This window comes from Dipodomys merriami, unplaced genomic scaffold, assembly GCF_024711535.1.
Source record: "Dipodomys merriami isolate MVZ:Mamm:240054 unplaced genomic scaffold, mDipMer1.0.p SCAF_33, whole genome shotgun sequence".
NCBI classification, from domain to species: Eukaryota; Metazoa; Chordata; class Mammalia; order Rodentia; family Heteromyidae; genus Dipodomys; species Dipodomys merriami.
The window spans coordinates 10,220,303-10,244,179 of NW_027204826.1; the positions used below are offsets into that span (position 1 = coordinate 10,220,303).

The 23,877-nt window shown below is 42.9% G+C and overlaps 1 protein-coding gene across 8 annotated transcripts in view; it reads right to left on the reverse strand.

Moving 5' to 3' along the window:
• Tjp1 (tight junction protein 1) overlaps window positions 1-23,877 on the reverse strand; it is a 188,219-nt gene that overhangs the window by 75,659 nt on the left and 88,683 nt on the right. For 2 of the 8 annotated variants that reach the window (XM_070043127.1, XM_070043124.1), the window contains exon 1: window positions 3,536-3,925. The exons of the other annotated variants lie outside the window; for them this stretch is intronic. In XM_070043127.1, the coding sequence (XP_069899228.1) occupies window positions 3,536-3,562 (27 nt within the window). In that variant the 5' untranslated portion in view covers window positions 3,563-3,925. Of the gene's footprint in view, window positions 1-3,535; window positions 3,926-23,877 lie in introns of those variants that run through there. 8 annotated transcript variants of the gene reach the window in all.

Here is a 23,877-nt window from a genome sequence, read left to right on the forward strand (position 1 = left end):
AAAAAAAATAACAATGCTCATTCCACTAGTTTGTTTTCGGCTAGGCAACTGCTCGCCAGGACTCAGCCACTAGTGTGTGAATGCATGCTTGGTGGGGCTGGGACATTCTGTGACTGAGCAGTCAGGGGCGGGAGGCATCTAACTTCACTGAGAACTGACAGCTGTTACCATAGCAGGGCCTTAGCCACATTGCCAAATTTTTCACTAAAACAAATTATAAGAGTTTCCTTAGCAGCATTGTAATCCACCTTATTTATATTAGTTTATTCTTAGAACCCTACTCATGTTTACATTGGGTCTCTAAATAGAGAAAAGATTAAAGAGCAAGTCTGAGACAGAACATTGTTTCAAGCCTGGGGGAAAAAAGTGAAACTACTGTAATTTTTTTCCCTCTTCAAAACCAAACTAGACAAGAATCCTATGTACACTGCACGATAGCATTCAAAGGCACAGACAGGCTGCTTTCAACCTCATCTGCTGAGGAGTGCTGACCTCATATCACTGAAGCAATCAATGGGTTTCTCAAGTTCGACTCCAGTTTACAGGTTCCTAACGTGGGAACATCAGTTTGGGAGAAAAGGTATGAAAGCTATCCTACACATAATTAGGATTATCAGCCAACTACATAAATTAAATCTTTAGCCATGACCCTTAAAAATGCCCAACTTACTAGCATAATCAAAAGCAACTGTTCAGCTATGAGAGAAAAAAATGCACTATGCCTCACTTGATACAATAAAAGGATTCCCCAGAATTCTGTAACTCAAGAATGACAAGGGGAAAAAAAAGGTGTAAATCCTTTTCATACTAGTATGCATTATAATCTCAGATGTCACCACAGAAGGTAGGCCAAACTGCCCCCCCTCCCAGACATAACAAACATGTAAGCATACCACAAAATAATCAACAGAATCCACAGCACAATCTTATGCTTTCCTGCTTCTGCAAAAGTGTAGCAGCTTGAAAATCTTTCACATAATTTTGTATCAGGTACACCAGTAAACAAAGCCACTGCAACTTTCAAGTTGTCTCAGATTCACAATTCTAGCTAGGCATACATATTAAAAACATTTTGCCCTTTACTTAATTTGCACAAAGAAGCTCTTCACTCAAATATATCAAATTTTTTTTAAGAAAAAAGGTTTCTCCTAATACTTTCGTGATGTATTTTATTTGCTCTTTTTTTTTCAAGCACTCAGATTTCATTTGGATGGAGGAGGGTATGTAGAAAATAAAGATTTTAGAAAGTGGATCGTCAAGAGTCCTACAACAATTTGAGTAACACAACCTTCCCCAATAATCTCCAGTTAGCTTATATTTGTAAGTTTTCCTCTTGCTGGGTCAAGTGACCCTAGACAAGTCACTTCAACCATGTTTCAATTTCCTTATCCAAAAAGTGGAGATAATGCTCCTTTTTAGGGTTACTGTGAGGATAAATGAATTACCCACAGAAAACAATACCTGGCACACATTAAATGCCACAGATTCTGAACGGCTTTTTTCCCCAAAATTTGGTGGTTATCTATTTTACCAGGTAAACTTTTTAAATCCTTTGTCAGGTTTTCCACACTGGAATTTTGGAACTCTACTCAGAACTTTATTACATTTATACAACCATTCAGGTAACACTGACTCTCTTCATCTAGAAAGTGCATTATTTTATCTCACTAACACAAATTTATGTTCTTCATTAAGACACAGGCAATGCATATTATATACATATATGTCTATAGTTTATCTTTAGGTAGTCTTTCAGAATTTCAAATGCACATAACTCCTGACTCAGTAATATTTTAAAGAATTGTAAAGAACTTAATTCCATTGTTACAAAGAATTATAGACTAAAAATACTAGCTAAGAGATTGACGACTGTACTAAAAACAAAACAAAAAAGCTGAAAAATTGGTTCACTTTTTTCAACTTAGGGGATAGGAAGAACAAAAGCATTTTATGTAAAGTTTAGAGCTTAGCTCTTAATCAACATTTTGGTCACCTTAAAAACTAAATGTCATTTAAGGAAACAGCTAATTCTCAATCCATTTACCTATTTATTATTTCCCTTGTTCTATGATTTTGAGGTGGCCCCCATAATACAGCATTGAAGAAAATCAGCTTTTGGCTCCCATTTCACTCATAGACGTTTAAGCAAGTATACATCCTTATAATGTAGTATTTAACCAGTGAAGTTTCTCAATCTCATAAAAATCTCAGTACCATAGTTTCAGAATAAAAGTATCCCTCCTCCGAAATCACCTTACCATGGCAATCTTTGAAAACTTTTTCTACACAGATGAAATAACCCTTTAAGTGCTTTGCTTCAAGTATCAAGTACCAGCTATCACACTTCTGAAACTGACATTCTGTGTCACAGGGAAACAAAGCTTTTCCTCCCAGGAAAGGAAGCTGAGGAAAGGGTAACTAATGTGCATTTCTTTTTAAAAGCTGCAAAATTCTGCCTTTTATTCTAGGCCTTTGATTTCTAGGTTTAGACTGGCCTTCATCAACTTAAGGCTGAAAGGGTACAAGTTAAATTCTTCTTAAAGAAGAAAAGCTTTATACCTGTAAAAGAATCTCATTCAGTACCAAATGTTAACAGCTTTCTATTCGAAAACAAGGTCCTGTAAAAATTACACTTGCTCCCTGCATGTCAAGAAGAAACATTTCAAGCAGAAAAAAAAAAAAAGTACATAAAAACCACCTGCTTGATACTGTTTGAAGTTACTAGTTTTTTAAAAGAGGGAAATTCTCATACCGTTTTTGAATCCCTGCTTTTGTCTGGAAGGACTACTTTAAAAGAGGAAAAAGATCACTATGTACTCTTGTGTTGTTTTTTTGTTGTTGTTGTTTTCCTTTAAAGATTTTTAGCTTTCTAAAGCAGACACATAATAAGCACATGGCAAAAAATGGATGGGAAAAGTTAGGTCTGCTGACCCTTACCAGCCCTTTTCCTCCGTGGAGGGGGATTCTGAAGTTCCCTTTGTAAATTTAATTGCTTAAATTTAAACATATTAAGAAGTTACCTTTAAGAAAAACACCCGAGTCACCTGAAATCAATATCCCAATATACATAAATAAGTAAAGCTAAGCCGGTACAGCTCGAGCGTTGGGCTTTCGGTCGGAACGCCTTATCGCGGGCCCGGCGCATACCACCGCGGGTGACATCAGATCGAAACCACACGGTTTCGCCGGGCACCAGACGCTCCAGCGAGGACAGCGGCACCCCGGCCCGCCGGAGGAGGGCGGGGGGGAGAAGGCCCTGAACCCCGATCTCCAGCTCCCCCGGAGCCCCAGTGCCCTCGCCCGTCGCCGCCCGAGTTTCTGGGCGCGGAACCTGTTGCTCGTCCCCGCCCGCAGCGAGCAGCGCTGGCACCTGCCCGGGACGCCGGGCCGCCCCGGCCGGCCCGGGCCGCCGCCGCCACCCCCGGCTCCCCGAGCGCTCGTTCGGGCGGGCGAGGGCGGGGCGCGGCCCGACGCCGACGGGCGGCCGCGCGGGCCGGGCCCCGGCCCCGACCCCGGCCGCCGCGCAGACGCTCACCTTGGCGGCCGCGGCCCTGGCGGACATCTTGTCTCTCTCCAGCGCCGCGCGAGGCTCCTCGGACCCGAAACTCCGCGCGCCGCCCGCCCGCCCGGCCGCTCCTCACGCCACGGCCCAAATAAACATCTCCCGGGAGCGAGCGGGACGAGCGGGGCGGGGGCGGCCGGAAAGGCCCGGCCCAGGGGGAGGGGACTCAACTCGGACAAAAGTCCGTGGAGCGCCCGCCCCGCCCGGGGCTTCTCCACACGGGGCGCGCCCGCCCGGCGCCTCCCTCCGACTGCGGCCACGTCGGGCCCGCCCGCTCGGTGGCCCCCTCAAGGCCGCACCGAGGCCTCCCCGCCGTCCCCGCGGTCCTCCCGGCGTCTCCGCGGAAGCCCGGCTCCCGCACCTAACTTCCCCGGAACGCGCGCCGCGAAGGAACCCGACGTCGGCGGCCCGAGCCGTAGCCGGCAACCCCAGGCGGGCCACGCAAACCTGCCAGCCGGCCCCACTGAGCATGCCCGGCCGGGGCGGAGGGCGGGGCTGAGGGCGGGGCCACGGCCAGGGACCAACCCCAAGCGCGGAAGGAAAAGCTGTTATCCCAAGTAACTTTGCTAGGCAAGTTTCCGCTGCTCAGCCAGCCTTCCTGTTTGCTTTTCATGAAAGGTCTTTAGAATTCGCTTCCCCAAGGACCCCAGACCCCTGCCGACTCCTTACCAACTCCTCGCCCAGCCAGGCTGGATGAGTGTAGTGGAAAGGCTGACAAATAAATGGCCTTTCCTTCAGCTTCCATCCCTGGTCACAGCTAGCCTCAGGTGTCTGCCTGGGTGAAAGGTAGGTGTATTTTTTTTGCCTTAAAGCACGTCGGCTTTCAGCTCTGAACAGTCTCTGGGTATTGCTCTCTTTTGCACCGATTGCCACAATTAAATCCGGTCATAGATTTATGAGAACCAGGGACAGACTGAAAACGCTCAGGAGGCCTGAAAACACCTGGCCCAGCCTGTATTAGGCCTGGAGACACATCCAAGTCATCTTTCATGAACCTAGTGCCACAGGAGACACACAAGAAATTAGGGGTGGGAGAGTATAAACATCTGGTTTGAAGCAATGGTTTTCGCTTTATAATTCAACTTTATGACATCAAACTTAATCCTAACCAAGAAATGCCTGTATATGACACATAAATACCAATTAAGGTTTCCAAGCACATATATTTTGCACCGTTAAGCTAGCTGAACTAGAAAAGAACATTCTGCAAATCAAGCTCTTATTCTTTTTTTTTTTCTGCATAAAAATAATTGACGTCTGGATTTTTTTTTTTTTTGCTTGGGTGAGTCTGGAACCATCATCCTCCTGATCTCAGCCTCTCAAATAGCTAGGGTTACAAGCATAAGCCACCAGCACCTGGCTACAGTGGTATTTTTTTTTAGTAAACTGTTCCTAAATTGCCCTATGCGTTAAATTGCATAGATATTTTGGATATTCAAAGTATATTTTTGTATATCTTTTTTTCCAAATAATCAAAGTAGTCAAGAATTAAAAAACACCATCTGGAGGCCTGGCTAGAACACTTAGTGGAGCAGGCACAGGTCATGAGTTCAAACCCTAGTACTGGGAGGAAAAATGAGAAGATGGATTTTCATTCCTACAGTTTATTTTAAGGAGGTGCTTTGGTAGGACGTAAAAGCATACAACATAATCTCAGAGAACCGGCCTTAACAATTAAGACTCGATCCACTGAGCACAGAATGGTTTAAAATTATACCACAATGTGAAATGTTGACAGATGGATGTAGCCATAATTCCTTCTAGACGAATGAAAAGGGAAGACATTCGAGTAAATTGGAGATTCTTATTTAGAGATTGGAGTGATATTCACCCAAGAATTTCTCTTTCTTTTTTTCCTTAATTTGTTTTTTCATTTGCTGATGACTGTATTCTTTACCTTACATAAGGTGTATTCACATGCATATCTGGGGGAGGGGGAGGACACAGAATCAGAGGAAAAGCAGTGAAAAGAGGAGCACACTGGCTGCACAAGCCATGGAGGAAAGTGAACTTTGCAATCTGTGGGTGGAGAGGGGAGGGAAGGAATAGGTGAGCATGAGGGAACAGATGATACTATGCAATAGAAAATGTACTTACTACCTGATGCATGTAAAGGGAACTTCAATGTATATCACCCTTAAAACATCAATAAAGTAATTTAGAAAAAAATTATCTTTCCGTGTACAGATTTCTTTCTTACTACTTAATGCAAAAAATCAGGAAACTAAAAAGCCACAACACTTACAAAAACAACTTCCTGTGGGAGTTTTGGTGTCTGCGGCTCAGAATGAAAGCACTTATTGAATAACCTGGACCTAATGAATATATATGTTTATATTTACATATAATGCATATTTATATATTATGTATTCATATGTGTATGTTTGTTATATATGTAAAAGATGTGGGTTTGGTTGTTTTTCCATTGCAAAACAATCCAGAAAAAGCATATTGATGCCATTTTTGGTGTAACTGTGGGTATTATGCATGAAATACAAGGAGGAAGTACTTGATCAGTGCAGTCACAAAATAAAGTCACAGAAATAAATTTATATAAATTACTAGAAGTAAGAGAACTCTACCAAAGCATTATAATATAAAACAAAACATCCTAACTTCACTCCTGTAAGTTATAACTTATTTTAAAAAATTTCCTCTTCCCCTCCACAAAAAATAAAATTACATAACTGTTAAATGGGAACGAAACTTTAAAAAAAATTAGTTTAGGGGCTGGGAAAGTGGCTCAGTGGTAGAGCACTTGCCTTGCATGCTCGAGGCCCTGGGTTTGATTCCTCAGCACCACATAAGCAAAAAGAAAAAAAGCCGGAAGTGGCGCTGTGGCTCAAGTGGTAGAGCGCTAGCCTTGAGCTGAAGAGCTGAGGGACAGCGCCCAGGCCCAGAGTTCAGGCCCCACGACCGGACCAAAAAAAAAAAAATTAGTTTATGTTAGTTACGGGGTGGGGGGGAGAGAAGGAGGAGGATTTCATTTTTACATCTCCATTTGTTTACACTATAGCCTGAAGAACCTTTTTAAGATTCATAAGGTTTCTAGATTTCACAAATTAGTAAAACTTTCATGCCTGTGTGCCAGCACTGCATCTTGAACTCAGGCACTGTACTGCTTTAGCCACAGCTCCAATTCCAGCTTTTTGCTAGTTAATTAGAGATAGGAGTCTCATTGACTTTCCTGCCTGGGCTGTCTTGGAACCTTGATCCTCAGATCTCAGCCTGCTGAGTGGCTAGGATGATAGGCATGAGCCACCAGCCCCCAGCTGAAAAAAAACAAAACTTTTAAGAGTGCACTATAAAGTCACCTATTTTCGATGTCGTTTCTATCTTATTTTAAACACTACAAACTGCATACTGAGCGGTAGTTAAAATGGCAAATTTCATATTGGTAGTATTATGTTCATCTTTGGTCCTCAGCCCCCCTCCTGGAGTTCCCTCCATACAGCTGGCCCCTCCCGCTCTCTGCCCAGAGCCACCTGCACGCCCATCTACCTCACTTTCTGTTCCCCAGACCCTCCTGCTACCTGGATGGTGACAGGAGCCATGTGCTTTCTCTTGGGGGAAATATGGCTCCTCTAATAAACCTTATAATCCTGTGCCTGCCTGCCTCTGCGTGATCCCCTGGGATTGAATGTGTGGGATCCTCCTTCACATATAGTAGGTACATTTCAACATAATGGAAACACTGAAGAATGCTCAGTTTTATTATAATTATCAATGCACACTAATTGTATATATTAATGAGTTTCACTGATATTTGCATCTATACAGATACTGTTGTTTGATCATTTCTACTATCCCAGCTACCTTCTTACCCTCTGGCTTCAGTCATTACATGGTTTGTTTTTATTTTTTAAAAAAAGGACAAACATGAAGATCTAGTCATTTTACATTCATTTCAGAAGAAAGAAGAGTCGGTCCTAAAATAGTACCTCCTTGGGGGGCCACCCTGCCTCTCACTGGGGGGCAAAACAGAGCCTTCTCTCTTTAGGGTTCTGAATATCACAAAACCAAGGAGACCAGAAGTTCCAGAAATCCAACCAGCCAGGCTGGTGTGGCATGACAGGCCAGTTTTGGGCTCATCTCAGGTCTGTCTGTCCTCCATTCTCCAAAACAAAACGTCCCACATCCTCTTCATGATTGCTCCAAGAGCTCTGCCAGAAGTAACAGAACAGCGCTCCCTCTAATCCCCAAGGAAAACAGAGATGAAGGAATGGGCAATTCACCTCTCTTTCAGCTAACACTTGAAACTTATTGCACGCTCTGCTTTTTTCTTCTCCATCCTCCCCAATGGTGGGGGAGGGGGCTAGCCGCCTTCACTGTCCCCGTCCCTCCATCCCCTTCTTCTCTTGAGGTCACTGGTACCTCCTTGGTAACTTCCAACATTGGGACCAGTGTCTGTGTGTAGTCCCTCAGAGCAGCAGGGGCCTACGCTGGGGCTGGCTTGCTTGAATCTTAACCATTTCAGTTGTGGTTTTGTGTTCTATACAAGGGACAGGGCACATAGGGTTTAGAGCCTTGGCTGTCTTGGGTCCTGGACTCCAGTCACTTCTTGAGAGGTACTGGTCTTCTTCCACCCTGCTCCTCTGCTTCTGCCCCTGACCAGGAAGTGAGCCAGGGGTGCGGCCCAATATATGTACCCCCTTTATCTTGGGCAGGCAGCACCACTTCCTGTCTGGTGGGCCGCTGGCCAGAGGCCACTTCTTAGTGGGAGTGAGTGTAAGCTGTCTGGCCCAGCCTAGATTCAGGAACCAAGCCAACCAGCCATGGACATTTTGTTGGTGACTGTTGTGGTTGGAACAGCTTGGCCTGAGACACAACTTCCCCTGATTCTGAGTCTAAAGAAGGAGGAGACATTTTAAGGCTTTTGAGACCGGGATCCCAGCAAGCCACTGGGCCCAACACAGGCATCTGTGGGCTCTGTGAAGGTCCCCCGCTTGCTTGCTGTGATTATGCAACCTGTGCCTGGGAGGCTGGTTCTGTGCCTGGGGACAGGGTCCTTTCTCCTTTTCCTCCAACCTTCCTGACTTTGGTTTGTCTCTTCTGGTTAGCTCGAAGTACCCTCCAGGGACAAGCCACAAAATGCATTGTGTCAATGGCATTCAGTCAGTGACTTCTCATGAATTAAATCTTCCAGAGATGTATATTTAAAACTGGTGTTGCTCAATGGGAAACATGAAATCAGTGCTCACATTTTGTATGTTCATTGTTCTTCACTTAGAAGGGTATTCAATAGCAGATATAAATCACGACAAGTCATGAGGCGGTGGGGGAGGGGGGAAGCTTATCCAGGTGCTGTGGCTCACATCTGTAATCCTAGCTGCTGGGAAAGCAGCAGAGATCTGAGGATCATAGTTCAAAGCCAGGCTGGGCAGAAAAGTGCTTGAGACTCTTATCTCCAATTAACCACCAGAAAACAGTAAGTAGATCCAAAGTTCAAAGTGGTAGAGTGCTAGCCTTGGGCAAAAGAGCTCAGAGTCAGTGCCCAGGCCCTGAGTTCAAGCTCTACAACCACCCCCACTGCCCGCCCCCTGCAGAAAACCCAACAACAAAAAGCTTTAACTATTATGTTCCTTTAATGGCACTTCTGCTAATCTCCCCTCACCCCCCCCCACACCTACACCACTCACCTCTTGAAATAGAGAATACAGGTTCCCCCCCAACCAGGCATGCATATATATATATATATATATATATATATATATATATACATATACATATACATATACATATATATGTATATATACATATATACATATATATGCATATATACATATATATGCATACATATACATATACACACATATATATGAATACATATACATATACATATATATATATATATGCCCACCTGTTCCTGTAAACTCATCTGTCAATCTGTGATTGGCATCTCAGAAACTCCAGTTCTTACTGCAGTGAATGTTTGCCCAGGTCTTTTGAGATCACTCAACCTCTAATTTCACAAAGAATACTGACACTCATTCCTAACTATCTGAACAACAGATACTTTAAAGAGAAAGAGAAAGGGGTGGGGTGGTCCACTGGAACCCTATCTGCTGCATTCCCATTCAAATTTCCCAAGAACACTACTAGTTAAATCTAATGTTATTTCATATTGCTTTCTGCATTATAAGTGTGTGTGTGTGTGTGTGTGTGTGTGTGTGTGCGTGTGTGTATGTGTGTAGATAGAAGAAAGCTGGGCATCAATGGCTCACACCTATAATTCTAACTACTTTGGAGGTTGAGTGAGACCTGGAGGATAGAAATTTGGTGCCAGCCCCAGCCCCCCCCCAAAAGACTGATAAGCTCCATTTCCAATTAATCAACAAAAGGCCAAGCTGGAGACATGGTTCAAGTGGTAGCCTTGAGCTGAAGAGCTGAGGGATGACACCCAGAGTTCAAGCCCCACGACCAACAGAAACAAACAAAACAAACAAACAAACAAAAAAAACTCACTGATAGTGCCAATTTCCCCTCCAAGAAAACTGAATCAGCTTATCCTGTTTCCCCATCATCCTGTGAACAGTTAATAATATTAATCTCTTATATTTTCTGCCCATCTAATAGACAAAAATAGTGTGCCAATTACCAGATATCAACCTGTTCTATTTTATTATTTAGTTTGTTAATAATCTCTGTACATACTTTTGTACCAAATTCATTGTGAATCTTGTCTCCAATCTGTTGTGTATGTGTGCATGCTCGTGTGCATGTGCGTGTGCCTGCACACTAAATAAAATGTACTTCAGAATAACTTTGACTTCATAGAAAAGTTGCAAAGACAGAACCCTGAGTTCCTGGAACCACTTCTGACCCTGCCTCCTCCACTGCTAACCTCTATGAAACATTTGTCAACAACTAAAAGACTCACATTGATACAATATTAACAAGTTCTTCCAGAGTACTCTTTTGTGTCTCTTGTATTCTTCTAATGTTGCTGATATGCCAGTTTTCTTAATTTAATTTTATTGCCAAGGTGATGTACAGAGAGGTTACAGTTGCACACATAAGGTAATGAGCACATTTCTTGTCTAACATTGTTACCCCTGCCCTAGCCCTCATTTTTCTCTCACTTTCCTCCTCCCTAGTTTCTAAATGTTATACAGATTTTTGCCAGTACTGGAGCTTGAACTCATAGTCATTAAGATTTTCCTGCCCAGGCTGGCTTCCAACAGTGATCCTTAGACCCCACCCTCCGGAGTACTAGGATTCCAGGTGTAACCCACCAGCACCCAGGCTGAAGATTATTTTCGAACATGTTGGTTTGGAGTCACCTCTAGACTTTTCAGAAGCTGAGTCTGTATTCATGACCTAGGGAGGCAGAGTATGAATGGAAGCCAGAGCACAATGCAGAGTACACATGGAAGATGAGTGCTAGCGGCTTATCCCTGTAATCCTAGCTACTCAGGAGGCTGGGATCTGTGGGTCGTGATTCAAAACCAGCCCAAGCAGAAAAGTCTGTGAGACTCTTATCTCCAACAAACTACTCAGAAAAAGCCAGAAATGGTACTATGGCTCAAGTGGTAGAGCATTAGCCTTGAGCACAAAGAGGTACAGGGTCAGTGCCTAGGACCTGAGTTCAAGCCCCATGACCACCCAAAAAGAAAAATAAGAACAAGAAAAAAAGAATACATATGGAGTGATGTATGTCTTCTTGGATTTGACACCTTTTTCCTTAGGCTCTTCTCTGGGACAAGCCTATCAGACATCTATAAGACATCTTCTATAAGACATCTTCTGAGCCTCAGGCATGAGGGATCATAGGAAGAGACCTGTCAACATTCCTTTAATTCAGAATGTCTTCTAAGATGTCGAGGAGTACCAAACTCATTGAATAGCAGAGAGAGAAGAGAGGGAATATGGTTATGGTTAGGATCTACTGTCTCCCACCAGCTCATGTGTGTGGCTTAGTTGCCAGACTATCCTGCTATTGGGAGTTGTGGAACTTTAGGAGGAGGGGCTTGGCGGGAGGAGGTTAGGACATTGGAGGTATGCCTTTGAAAGGAGATACTGGGACCACAGCTCCTACATTCTGACCTCCTTGCCCACAAAGCCTGATGCACTGTGTCAAAGGTCCAAAGCAACTATGGACCAAGACCTCTGAAACCATAAGACTAAGTAAACTTTTGCTTCCTTTAAGATGTTTGTCTCGGGCTGGGAAGGTGGTTCAGTGGTAGAGTGCTTTCCTTGTATGCATGAGGCCCTGGGTTCGATTCCTCAGCACCATGTAAGCAGAAAAAGTCAGAAGTGGCCCTGTGGCCCAAGTGGTAGAGCGTTTGACTTGAGCTGAAGAGCTGAGGGACAGCGCCCAGGCCCAGAGATCAAGCCCCACGAGCGACAAAAAAAAAAAAAAAGAAAAGAAAAGAAAAGAAAAAAGATGGTTGTCTCAGGCATTTTGTAACATCAACAGAAAGCCAACAAACACAGATTTATTCATCTGGGTGCTAGTGGTTCACACCTGTAATCCTGAGATCTGAGCATCTGGTTTAAAACCAACCTAGGTAAGAAGGACCCATGACACTCTTATCTCCAATTAACTACCTAAAAACTGGAAGTGGAGCTGTGGCTCAATGGTAGAGCTCTAACATTAAGCACAAAAGCTCAGGAAGCGCATCCAGGTCTTGAGTTCAAACCCCAGGTCTGGCGCTAAACAAAAACAAAAACCAATTTTAAGAGAGAAGTAGGAGTATATACAAGTATTTGCTTATGTTTTGAAAAGAAACAATGAAAGGAAAACTATGAACACATAAAAATAGTTACTTTCAGAGGACAAAAGGACATTCTTAGAGCAGGAATGACACATTTCTCTCCCTCTATATATATATTCTATAAATCATTTTTGATTTTGAAACATGAAAATGTGTACTTAAAAATAAAATGAAGGGGCTGGGAAGGTAGCTCAGTGGTAGAGCGCTTGCCTTGCATGCTCGAGGCCCTGGGTTCGATTCCTCAGCACCACATAAGCAAAAAGAAGAAAGCCAGAAGTGACGCTGTGGCTCAAGTGGTAGAGCGCTAGCCTTGAGCTGAAGAGCTGAGGGACAGCGCCCAGGCCCAGAGTTCAGGCCCCACGACCAGACCCCCCTCCCCAAAGAAATGAAATCCAGAAAAATTCAGTTGTAAAAGCTGAAGAAAAATTGAAGAAAGAAAAAACCCTGAGCAAACAAAATAAAGCTAGTTACATACATAAAGAGAATTCTGCTGGCTCTAGCATATTCTAAAGAAAACATTAAATTTAAATTTCTTTAGTAGTACATTAGTAATAATACAAATAAGCACCATTACCTTGAAACCGGTATATAATTGTGTAGATTAATATAAAACTGTTCCATTCTCATTATTGTATTATCTAACATATAATTAATAACTAGCAAATATAAGCATATTGAATATATGTTAGTATCACTACCATATAACAATGTATAATGTTAGATGTTGTATTTGTTGTTTTTACAATGCTGGCCATGGGCAATAAACTCAGGGCCTGGGTGCTGTCCCTGAGCTTTTTTTTGCTCAAGGCTAGTGCTCTACCACTAGAGCCATAGCTCTACTTTCAGCTTTTTGATGGGTAATTGGATGTAAGTCTATTAGTGCATAGTAATATTGTTGGGAAATAAAAATTTCTATTTGAGAGAGAAGGGGAGAGGGAGGGGGAAGAGAGAGGAGGGAGAGAGAGAGGAAGGGAAAGGGAGAGGAAGGGGTGGGGAGAGGAGAGAAGAAAGAGAGGAGAGAGAAATATAGGATAGGGAGAAGGGAAAGGGAGACCAGGAGAGACAAGGCAAGGGGAGAAAAAAGGAGGAAGAGAAGGGAAGGAAAAAAAGAAAAGACTGCTACTACATAACACCCACCAAACCTCTAAAACTTGAGTTCCTAATAACAAGGAAGCCCAAGAACGTGAGAGAGCCCTGCAAACAAGCAGTAGCTTATCAGACAATTGGTTAAGGGAGACATATCCTCCTTACTTTCTAAAGCAGAGTAAAAGGAAAGATACATTTTGCATGCATTTTGTTTCGGATATTCAAGTTACTATAGCTGATGAGAAAGGAAGTTGCTTTAGAAGACCAGCACTTAGCACCTGCAGGGAGAGGAAAGAAAGAAAGAGAAAGAGAGAGAGAGAGAGAGAGAGAGAGAGAGAGAGAGAGAGAGAGAGAGAGAGAGAGAGAGAGAGAGAGAGAGAGAGAGAGAGGGAAGGAAGGAAGGAAGGAAGGAAGGAAGGAAGGAAGGAAGGAAGGAAGGAAGGAAGGAAGGAAAGAGAAGAAAATATCATCCTCTGACACATAACACATTCTGACAAAGCTCAAATGATCAAGTTGAGCATCCTGAGAAATTAAGAGCAGCAGTGTGTGTGTGTGTGTGTGTGTGTGTGTGTGTGTGTGTGTGTCCTAAGGCTTGAACTCAGGGCCTAGGCACTGTCCCCGAACTTCTTTTTGCTCAAGGCTAACACTCTGCCACTTGAGCCACAGCTCCACCTCTGGCTCTTTTGGGTAGTTTAATGGAGATAAGAGTCTCTCAGACTTTCCTCCCCAGCATCCTCAGATCTCAGCACCCTGAGTAGCTGGGATTACAGGCGTGAGCTACTGGCACCTGGTAAAGAGAAGCAAACTTTTATGCCTTTATGAGACAACTGGAAACACATGACACTACTGAAGAAGAATTCCCACCCCTAAATTATCTATCTATCTATCTATCTATCTATCTATCTATCTATCTATCTATCTATCTATCTATCTATCAACTTAGTAGAATTCTGCCTATAGGGCTAACTTGTGTTGACAGAAAAAAAAAGTGTGTGTGTGTGTGTGTGTGTGTGTGTGTGTAGATGCTTCCATGGGAAGCAAACGAAAGGGAAAGGACTCATTTTTCCAAATAAAGCAATAGAATAAGGGAACAGAAAAGCAAGCTGGCTCTGCTGCTAGTCTTGTATGGACTTCTTTTCAAATCTACCAACAGTAAGCAGACATTTTTTGCATGCCTGTAATTCCTACACTGGAGGGGCTGGGCAGGATGATAATGAGTTTGAGGGTAGCCTGGGCTACAAAGGGAAGCCTTGTCTCACATCGATAAACAAATGAATAAATGAATATTAACCATATTGTAGGGGCTTCAGGAAGGACCTCTGTGGCAGATGCCCGTGTAAACATGGGGAGTTGACACACCATGATGTTTGGAACTTGTTTTCCAATGTTTTACCAAAGAGGAAAATTTTAAAATGGAAGAAGCAAAGCCAGGCGCTGGTGGCTCACATTTGTTATCCTAGCTATTCAGGAGGCTGAGATCTGTGGATCAAGGTTTGAAGCCAGCCACAGGGAAGGAAAGTCTGTGAGACTCTAAGCCAAAAGTGGCAGCTGAGGTTTAAGGAGTAGAGTGCTGGCCCTGGGTGAAAACGCTCAGGGACAGTGAGTGCCCAAGCCATGAGTTCAAGCTCCCATGCTGACACCAAAACAAACAAACAAAAAGAGGAAAACACAAATGTAGCAAAATATTAAAAAGTAGTGGGTTCCAGTGATGTATTTATGGGAGATTTGTTGTGCTGTATTATTCTGTCTGCTCTCAGGAATGTTGAATATCAGTATACAAACATTTGACTTCCTTCCCTCCCTCCCTCCATTTCTCTCCTCCTTTCCTCCCCTCCTTTTCTCCCCCCTTTTTTCCCTTCCTTCCTTCCTTCTTTCCTTTCCTTCCTTCTTTTCTTTCCTTCTTTCTTTCTTTTCTTTTGCCAGTCCTGGCGCTTGGACTCTGGGCCTGGGTGCTGTCCCTGTGCTCAAGACTAGCTCTATACCACTTGAGCTACAGCTCTACTTCTAGCTTTTTGATGATTAATTAGAGATAGGAGTCTCACAGCCTTTGGTTTTGAACCACGATCCTCAGAGCTCCGCCTCCTTGAGTAGCTAGGATTACATGTGTGAGCCACCAGTGCCTGGCTACATTTGACACTTTTTTTTTTTTTTTTTGTCGGTCGTGGGGCTTGAACTCTGGGCCTGGGCGTGCGTTGTCCCTCAGCTCTTCAGCTCAAGGCGAGCGCTCTACCACTTGAGCTACAGCGCCACTTCCGGTTTTCTGGTGGTTTATTGGAGATAGGAGTCTCACGGTCTTTCTTGCCCGGGCTGGCTTTGAACCGCGATCCTCAGATCTCAGCCTCCTGAGTAGCTAGGATTACAGGCGTGAGCCACCAGCGCCCGGCACATTTGACACTTTTTAATCAGGAAAATCAAAGAGACATAAAAGCAGAAATAGTTCTGCTTGTTAAAGTGTAATACCGGTCATACCTTCTTTCCTGTTTGGATTTGCTTTCCCCCAGATACAGCTCTTCCTGCATGTCGAGTCTTTTTTTTTTTCCCCATCCTTGGAATCTGGCCAGTGGTATGAGCTGCCTTAGTGAAAAACATGCAGTATACAAGCAGTGGGTTGAAAAAGCACTTGAGCTCTAGGGCTCACCTGTGCGTGCTTCTGAGAGCCCTGAGCCACCACGGAAGAGGCGGAGACTAGCCTGCTGGAGAAGTCTCACGGAAAAGAAATAAGAAGCCCTGGCTGATGGTGTGTCAAACTCTCAACATACGAGGGCGGGAATTCCAGATCATCCAGTCCCAGACAAACTGTAAACTGGCTGCACCTGCATGCGTGAGTCCAGGAAAGTCTAGCTGGCTTCTCTGAACCCAGCTTGCCAGCTCACGGAACCATGACAGGTTAAGACGTTCAGCATTTTGGGATAGCTAACTGATACATTTGTCTAAACCCATGGAGGAACTATATACACATGCACGTATGTATATTCAGGAGACAAACTTCTTAGCACTTGGGGAACATGGCTTGTACTTGTGTTACCATGGTAATGCCATGGCACTGAAAAATCACATATGCTGAAAGTTGCCCTAGAGGAATGGAAGGTTTAGATATGTTAAGTGTATATTGGAAGTGCAATCAAGCCAAGTTCCTGAACACATAATACCATATTTACCACATTCGTTGACAGAGGCAGGTACAATAGGTAGGTTATGAAAAGCTTAATTAATTTTAGAGTTGGCAAGATGTTTCAAGGGTGGAGTGCTTGCCTAGCAAGTGTGAGGAGCTGAGTTCAAACCTCAGTACCACACACACACACACACACACACACACACACACACACACACACACACACACACACAATCAAATGATCAAATGCCATGGGTCTATAATCCTAGCTACTCAGGAGGCTCTGAGATCCAGAGGATTGTAGTTTGAAGCTAGTCTTGGGAGAAAAATACAAAAGACTCATCACCAAAATAACCAGCCAAAAGCTGGGCTGGAGGAGTGGCAAAGCCAGCAAGCTGATGAAGTGTGTAAAGGACTTCTACTAGAAAAAGCTCAAATTATAACCAACAATTTAGTTGAATCATATCACTTTAAAATACAAGGTGTAGCCAGGCACCAGTGGCCCACACCTATAATCCTAGCTACTCAGGAGGTTGAGATCAGAGGATTGTGGTTTGAAGACAGCCTGAGCAGGAAAGTCTATCACACTCTTATCTCTAATTAGCTTCCTAAAAAGCTGGAAATAGAGCTGCGGTTCAAGTGGCAGAGCACTAGCCTTGAGCCAAAAAACTCAGGAACACCCAGACCCTGAGTTCAAGCCCTAGGACCAGTATTATACATATAATATATATATATATATATATATATATATATATATGTATTCAAAGTTTATGTAGTTCATCTCAGTATCACTAGCAAAACACTGTGCTTGTAAAAGATAAAAAAATCTGGAGAGTTAAATATTTCTCTATAATAGTAACTACTTATTTGGGAAATATTTTAAGTTAATTTGATATTTTAATTTGATGAACATGGCTATTTTAGGAACTTTAGAATTACTGTTTGCACAAATGCCGCCCACATTTACATGCTGATTTATCCAACCTCTTCATTTATGTTTTTAAAGGTGCCCTATAATTTTTACAAGTTCTTTTATTTTTTTTAAGCCCCACAGTATTCTGAGTAATGACAATATTTTATATTACTTTGAATTCTCAAACCTTTGTTGAAGAAATATCATACATGTCTTTTGGGGCTGTGGGTTTGGAATTAATCTTATTCAACAGGTCATTAATGACACAATTAGATGTTTAAATTTGAGACTTTAAAACGCTAAGACTTCAAAAGCTAAAGCTAACCAGATAATGGGGAAAAGCAAAGGAAGGGGTGACATTGTCCAAAAAGAACTGTATTAATTGCCTGACTTATGAAATGGTAATCCCTCTGAAACACAACTGAAAGTAATTACAATAAAATCATATTTAAAAATAACCAGTGGAGACCAAACAATGTGTGAAACTCTACTTCCAAAAAGACCAATGAAAATTTGGGGTTTTGTGTGATAGAAATCAGGGCACCCAAGAGTTCTTTTCTTTGGGGAGCTCCTCAATCCTCCTGCTCCTGACAGTCCTATCTTTATTTGTTTGTTTTGCCCATGTTGGGGCTTAAACTCTGGGCCTGGACACTGTTCAGCTCAAGGTGAGCACTCTACCACTTGAGCCACAGCACCACTTCCTGTTTTCTGGTGGTTTATTGAAGATAAGAGTCTAGTGGTCTTTCTTGCCTGGGCTGGCTTTGAACTGTGATCTCAACCTCCTGAATAGCTAGGATTACAGCCATGAGCCACCAGCACCGGGCCTCAATCCCGCCTTCTTTTCCTGCAAAGGGACCTCAAATTGTGGAGGAAATGTCATCAGACTCATTGTCTTCCTAGCTAATCCTAAAATATGCTCCTGGTTGACAGCGTATGGATACACATGGTGAAGGCATCAGACAGAACACAATGGAAATAACCGGCCAAAGGTCTTGTGGGAATCAAGTTTACCCTAGCTGCACAAGGAGGGGGAGACAAGAGGGCCTGGTTGGGCCAGGGAAAAGGAGGTGCAGGCATCCAAAGATCCTTACAGTTGCAATGTAGCCTCACCAGAATCCTTACTAGCTGAAGACCTGATACATCCCTGACAGGTCCTGTGGGATGAGGTCATTTGAAGGTCTTTCGAGTTTTAGAAACAGATCATGAAGCTGGATACACTTTGTTGCTGGGGAGAAAGCCCTCATGTGAATGTGATGAATATTTTCCTAAGGGAAGAGCAGTGTATTCTGTGAAGATGAAACATGGTAGAAAAGCCGGGCAAACTGAACAACATTAAAAAAAAAAATCCAGCTGAGCTTAAGTACAAGTGTGACGGAGGGGAGGTGTTTTGAAAGGGTGTGGCTTCCTGTCTCTCCATTGTTTGGACCTAGCCCGACAAAGCCAAATTCATTTCTCTGATATCCTGAAGGCAGCAAGGAACTGGTTCCCAAAATAGCATAAGCTCTAAGTCCTGCACCTAGAGTCAGCAGCAGAAAGAAGAAACACCCGCACAAGTTCAAAACTGTGCTCCCTGCTTTAACTAGTGTGTGTGCACGCGTGTGTGCGTGCATATGTGCCAATACTACAGCCTGAATGCTGCCACTTAGGCTTTTTGTTTGTTGGTTGGTCGGTTTCTCAAGGAAGGATCTCTACCACTTGAGCCACAGCTCTACTTCAGGCTTTTTGCTAGTTAATTCGAGATAAAGAGTTGCTGTGATTTTTGGCTTTGAAGTGTAATCCTCAAATCTCAGCCTCCTCAGTAGCTAGGATTACAGATGTGAACCACCAGTGCCCAGCTTCACTACTTCATGTTTTTTTAAAGGGAGTTTCTAGGACTGGGAATGTGGCTTAGTGGTAGAGTGCTGGCCTAGCATGCATGAAGCCCTGGGTTTGATTCCTCAGTACCACATAAGCAGAAACAGGTGGAAGCAGTGCTGTGGCTCACGTGGTACTATGCTAGCCTTGGACAAAAAAGCTCAGAGACAGTGCCCAGGCCCTGACTTCAAACCCCAGGACCAGCACATTAATAATAATAATAATAATGATAATAATAGGCAGAGACATAGTAACACAACTTTGCTATGTTCCAATGGCTTTCAAAGTCTGGATGTTGCAATGTGATCATCAAGGTGACAGTTACTAAGAGAGGTGCCTTTAGTTGGTGATTAAGTCCTAAGGATGGAGCCCTCAGAATTAAATATGGGCTTGATAAAAGGGACAAGGGGCAAAAATATAAATTAAAAAAAATTTTTCCCTTTATGTCTTTCTGTCTCTTGCACAGGTTCAGGACAGAGCGATCATCCTCTCTAGAACATGCAACAAGGTGCAACCATCAAAACAGCAGCCCTCATAAAACCCAACCTGTCTGACCTTAATCTTGGGGTTCTCAGTCTCCAATAGAATGAGAAATAAAACTTCTGTTGTTTATAAATTACTCACTTTGAGCATTTTTTTAAACAAATAGCAGCTCAAACAAGTTAAGACAAACTTTAATCAGTAAATACACATATGCATTACTGCTTTGACATAAAAAGAACATACGAGAAATTACATCTTGCTCTGAATCAATTTACCTTTCTGTCATGTAAGTATAATTATTTAAACAGAACAACAGAACTGGTGAAGAGTGACAATTTGTAGTAACTAGTAGGGCTAATGTAATATGTGAGAAACATTTACTAATATTTTAAAATGTTTCTGTTATTTGGTATCAACTATTTTAACTCTGAAAAATTGGGGCATTTGCTGGGTACTGGTGGTTCATGCCTGTAATCCTAGCTACTCAGGAGGCTGAGATCAGAGAATTATGGTTCAAAGCCAGCCCATGCAGGAAAGTACATGAGACTCTTATCTCCAGTTTACCACCAGGAAACTGGAAGAGGTGCTGTGGCTCAAGTGGTAGAGCACTAACTTTGAGCAATAAGAGCTCAAAGACAGCACTCAGGCCTTGAGTTCAAGCCCCACAACTGATAACAGTAACAAAAAAGGTGTGTACTCAAAATATATAAATGTTGACACTAAAAAAAAAGGGAAACACAGATAATATGGCTAATTAAACAGTATATTTAGTAACAGCATCAAGAAAAAAAATGTCCTCTTTATTTCTCCTCCCTGTTACAGAACACTGTTGTTCTTTCTGCTTCCTTTTTAGATAATCTTTCTCTGAACAAGCTTGTCCTTTTATGCAGTGGCAAACTGAGTGTAGTCACATGTAAAATTCACTTTGACTTGCTGCTCTGCTATTCGCCAGCCCACAGGACAGAGATCTGTGGTGTCCATCCTGGGTGATGACCTTTGGCTAAATATCCTCTCAAAAAAACTCATTCAAAGCCAAGTGCTGGTGGCTCACACCTGTAATCCTAGCTACTCAAGAGGCTGAGATCTGAGGATTGGGGTTGGAAGCTAGCCCAAATAGGAAAGCCAGATGTGGTGCTGTGGCTCAAGAGGTAGAGCACTAGCCTTGAGCAAAAGAATCTCAGGGACAGCGCCCAGGCCCTGGGTTCAAGCCCCAGGACTGGCAAGAAAAATTTTAAAAAGCACTAAAGCTGGAGGCCAGTGGCTCACATCTGTAATTTTAGCCACTAAAGAGGCTGAGATCTGAGGATCACAGTTTGAAACTAGCCCAAGCAGGAAAGTCCCTGAGACCCTGATCTCCAAAACATCCAGCAAAAAGCTGGAACTGGTGGAGCCTCAAGTGGTAGAGCACCAGCTATAAGCAACAAAGCTGAGAGTAAGAGGCCCTGAGTTCAAGCTCCGGTGCCAATGCATGTGCGTGCATGCACATGCACCCCTCCTCCCACAAACACACACACATGCACAAAGCATTTAAGTATTGAACTTTACTTACCAGTACAAGCACAAGTTCAAGCTTGTGGGAATTTATTTTCAGTTTTCTAAAAAATGACTCATTTTGAATCTACAAGCTTGTTTGCTAATCAGGTTATTCATAGCTATGAATTCAACATACATGGGTACTCATGTTTAAAATATCACTTTGGGAGGAAGGGTGTCCTAGGGCTTGAACTCAGGGCCTGGGTGCTGTCCCTGAGCTTTTCTGCTCAAAGCTAGCCACTCTACCATTTGAGCCACAGGTCCACTTCCAGTTTTTTTGGTGGTTCATTGGAGTAAACAGTCTAACAGACTTTCCAGACCAGACTGGCTTCAAACTGTGATCCTCAGATTTCAGCCTCCTAAGCAGGTAGACTTCCAGGCATGAGACATGGAATAATAATAATAACAATAATAATAATAATAATAATAATCTTGAAATAATTATAAATTCGTGAGGAGGTGCAAAACAAGAATAAAAGGTGCCTTGTTCCCAGCCTCATCTATGCAGAATCAATAGATGGATGCACCGAATTCAGATGTCACTATCCTATACACGTTCATATGGATGTGATGGTACAATTTTTACCCCAGTGGAATCTTGCACAACCACCAGCAAATTATTCAACTAAAGGCTTTTCCCGGCACCCATTAGAGCAGGTCCTGGGCCCTGGCCCCTGGCAATTGCTCATTTTTTTTCTCTCCATCTCTCTAATTATAGTACTTCAGGAATGTTTCCTAAATGAAATCATACAGAAGGTCACTGTCTGGAATTGACTTGTTTCCACTGAGCATCATCTCCTTGAGGTCTAAACAAGTTACTACACTCATCCATGGCTTCTTTCATTTTATCAGAGTCATATTCCACAGCACGGGCTTAAAGTCTGGGACATTTGAATGGTTTTCAAATTTTTGCTATGATGAATAAAACTGTCATGAGTATTCTTACCCATATCCTCCTAGAGAAAGCACTCTCTATCAAAAATCCCAAGAACTCACATGCTGAGTTCTAGAGTAAATCCACAAGTTAGATTGAAAGGAGTTATTAGCTTTTTTGGAAACCGAGCACTGGTGGCTCATACCTGTAATTCTAGATAGTCATGGGGCTGAGACCCTAGGATCACGGTTCAAAGCCAGCCTAGGCAGGATAGTCTGTGAGACTCTTATTTCCAGTGAACCACCAGAAACCAGAAGTGGCACTGTAGTTGAAAGTGGTAGAGTGGTAGCCTTGAGCACAAAATGCTTGGGGACAGTGCCCAGGTCCTGAGTTCAAGTCCCATGACCAACCAAAAACAAAACAAAACAAAATTTTTCTGAAGTGACCATTTTCACATCCTTACCAGCAATGCAGAAGTGATCCATCCAATTTCTCTGTATCTTTGCCAGCATATGGTGTATTATTATTATTATTATTATTTTACCATTCCAATGTATGGGATGTGTTATTAATTTAAGCTGCATTTCTTTTCTTTCTTTCTTTCTTTTTTTTTTTTTGCTCAGTCGTGGGGCCTGAACTCTGGGCCTGGGCACTGTCCCTCCGCTCTTCAGCTCAAGGCTAGCGCTCTACCACTTGAGCCACAGCACCACTTCCATATTTTTCTGCTTATGTGGTGCTGAGGAATCCAACTCAGGGCCTCATGCATGCAAGGCAAGCACTCTACCACTGAGCCACCTTCCCAGCCCTAAGCTGCATTTCTTTCCTGGCTGATGATATTGAACAATTTGCTAGTTCAGTGAGATGTCAATGTCTCTCTTGTTCATCTTCTAATACAATTGTTTATTTCATTTTTATTATTGACTTTGAAGCTTGTTTATATAGTCTAGATTTAAAAACTTTTCCCAGATATGCACTATCCAGATATGCAGATGTCTTACACTATCTAAAAATTATTCTTCCTTCCTCTCAGCAGGCTGTTTCCCATAGAAAAAGTTACTTTTGATGAGTTTCCAATTTTCTTTGTAGGAGTTTTTACTTTGGTGTCAATTCTAAGGGGCCCTCAAACCAATACTAAGTCCTGAAGATTTTTCTCTTATATACTTTTCCAGATGTGTTACAGTTTCACATGTTACAGTAAGGTTTATTTATCCCCTTTAAACGTTCTAAATGGATGGTAAGTTAAACTTTCCCTTTTGCAGGGGAAACAGGGTATAAGCACAACATAATTTGAGCTTATAAAATTAAAAATGACAGGGGCTGGGAAGGTGGCTCAGTGGTAGAGCACTTGCCTTGCATGCATGAGGCCCTGGGTTCGATTCTTCAGCACCACATAAGCAAAAAGAAAAAAGCCAGAAGTGGTGCTGTGGCTCAAGTGGTAGAGTGCTAGCCTTTAGCTGAAGAGCTGAGGGACAGTGTCCAGGCCCAGAGTTCAGGCCCCATGACTGGACCCCCCCAAAAAAATATTAAAAATGATAGTTTAGCTGAGAAAGTGCAACTAGACTCAGTAGCTTGTCCTGGTAACTTCAAAATAATTTTTTGAGCCAGGTGCCTATGGCTCACACCTGTAATCCTAGCTACTCAGGAAGCTGAGATCTGAGGATCACATTTCAAAGCCAGCCCAGGTAGAAAAGTCCCCTTAGAGACTCTTATCTCCAATTAACCACTCAAAAACCAGAAGTGTTG